The 1,622-nt window shown below is 40.6% G+C and overlaps 1 protein-coding gene across 1 annotated transcript; it reads left to right on the top strand.

The window, feature by feature from the left end:
- LOC18767432 (auxin-responsive protein SAUR71) lies at positions 322-1,159 on the top strand. The gene has a single exon (XM_007201763.2). It carries the CDS (start codon positions 420-422, stop codon positions 870-872), a length of 453 nt encoding a protein of 150 aa, XP_007201825.1. The 5' UTR covers positions 322-419; the 3' UTR covers positions 873-1,159.

The following is a 1,622-nucleotide window of genomic DNA, read 5'->3' as shown; positions in this document are numbered from 1 at the left end:
TATTGCACATTGTACATTACTAGTACTTTTTTTTCTTCATAAATTAATTTTTCCTTTACGCCGCCAATCAAGCAAAACATTTATTTATTTGGTGAGGAGAGGAGCCAATAAAAGCATTATCTATCTCCAAAATAAATGAGGGGCACATCTATCAAGAAACTAAAGATTAGCAAAACTAATCCCATGTTATCATCTCAACCCCTTTTTGTCTACCCTGTCACATGGCCTTGACAACAACTTAAACACCCACAATCTCGTAATTATCTCCAACTCCAGGGGCATTTCTCTTCCCCCCCAACCCATATAATATCCCTCCCCCCAAACAATTCTCATACCCCCCCCCCCACCCATTTACACTTTTTTCTCTGAAGACTTATTTTTCTCACACTTTCTCTCTCATTCCCTCGCTTTCCCGGAAAATGTCACCAGCAATCAGCAAATGCAACAAAATCCGACGCATTGTGAGAATCCGTCAAATGCTACAAAGCTGGCACAAGAAGGCCCGCCTCGCGGCAGCACGTGCACCGTCCGACGTCCCCGCAGGACACGTGGCGGTCTGCGTGGGGAGCAGCTGCAGGCGGTTTATCGTGCGCGCGACGTATCTGAACCACCCCATCTTCCAGAAGCTTCTAGTACAAGCCGAGGAGGAGTACGGCTTCGCCAACCAAGGGCCCTTGACTATCCCGTGCGACGAGTCGTTTTTCGAGGAGGTTCTCCGGGTCGTGGCCCGGTCCGAGTCCAGTAACTCCGGGCGGTTCTTAAGCATCGATGATCTCCAGAGACGCTGCCACGTGGATGTTTTGAGTCAGCTTGAATATTTGGGTGAATCTCGGCCGTTGCTTCACGGGCTTGCTGATAAATCAGTATGTTAGCTTGTGGATTTTGAGTGGAGCGGGTCGAGTTGAGACGACTCAGCTGAGTTTCCGAGTTGCATGGACTGCTCACTGCTAGCTAACTAGTGACTACAAATTGTTAACTAATTATTTTTTATTTATTTTTGGGTAGTTTTTTTTTTTTTTTTTTTTGAGATGTGGTTAATATTTGTGTAATATTGTAAACTTTGGGATTTGTAGTAATTGATAATTTCAGGACAGAAATATTCAAACAAAATGTTTGTTGTGACTAATTCCATCATTTGCGACAATATATTTTCATTTAATTACGTTTATTGCAACAAAAAAAAACTTCATATTCTATTTTAGTTTTCAAAGGCACTTAATTTTTGTTTTCTAATTTTCTTAACATATTCATACTTTTTTTTTTTCCAGTTAACATATTCAAACTTAAAGATCTGTATTTTTCTTGTGTTGTTTCCATTTTAAAATTTTGGTGGAGAAATTTTTACAATTCACTCATTTTTCGGATGCATTATCACGATCGAGTTGTTCTTCAGGTACGCTGTCACAATTTAATTGTTCTTCAGGTACGCCATCACGATCTACTTGTTCTTCGGATACATTACTTTAAGAAAATTTGGATAATGTGCGACCACCCACTAACGTAGTGCACAAATGTATGCTCGCATTAGTACTTATTTTGTGGCTGACAAAGAAGTGATGAATGCGGCAGAGGGAGCAATTCTTCCGTTTCTCATGTTTTCTCGTTTTTTGAAATAGAATTTG

This window comes from Prunus persica, chromosome G8 (assembly GCF_000346465.2).
Source record: "Prunus persica cultivar Lovell chromosome G8, Prunus_persica_NCBIv2, whole genome shotgun sequence".
NCBI lineage: Eukaryota > Viridiplantae > Streptophyta > Magnoliopsida > Rosales > Rosaceae > Prunus > Prunus persica.
The sequence above is the reverse complement of the archived record's forward strand: the minus strand, read 5'-3'. Positions and strand labels throughout refer to the sequence as shown.

Bases quoted from the DNA above. Each gene is read 5' to 3' on its own strand.
- LOC18767432 (XM_007201763.2), top strand. From the start codon at position 420: ATGTCACCAGCAATCAGCAAATGCAACAAAATCCGACGCATTGTGAGA.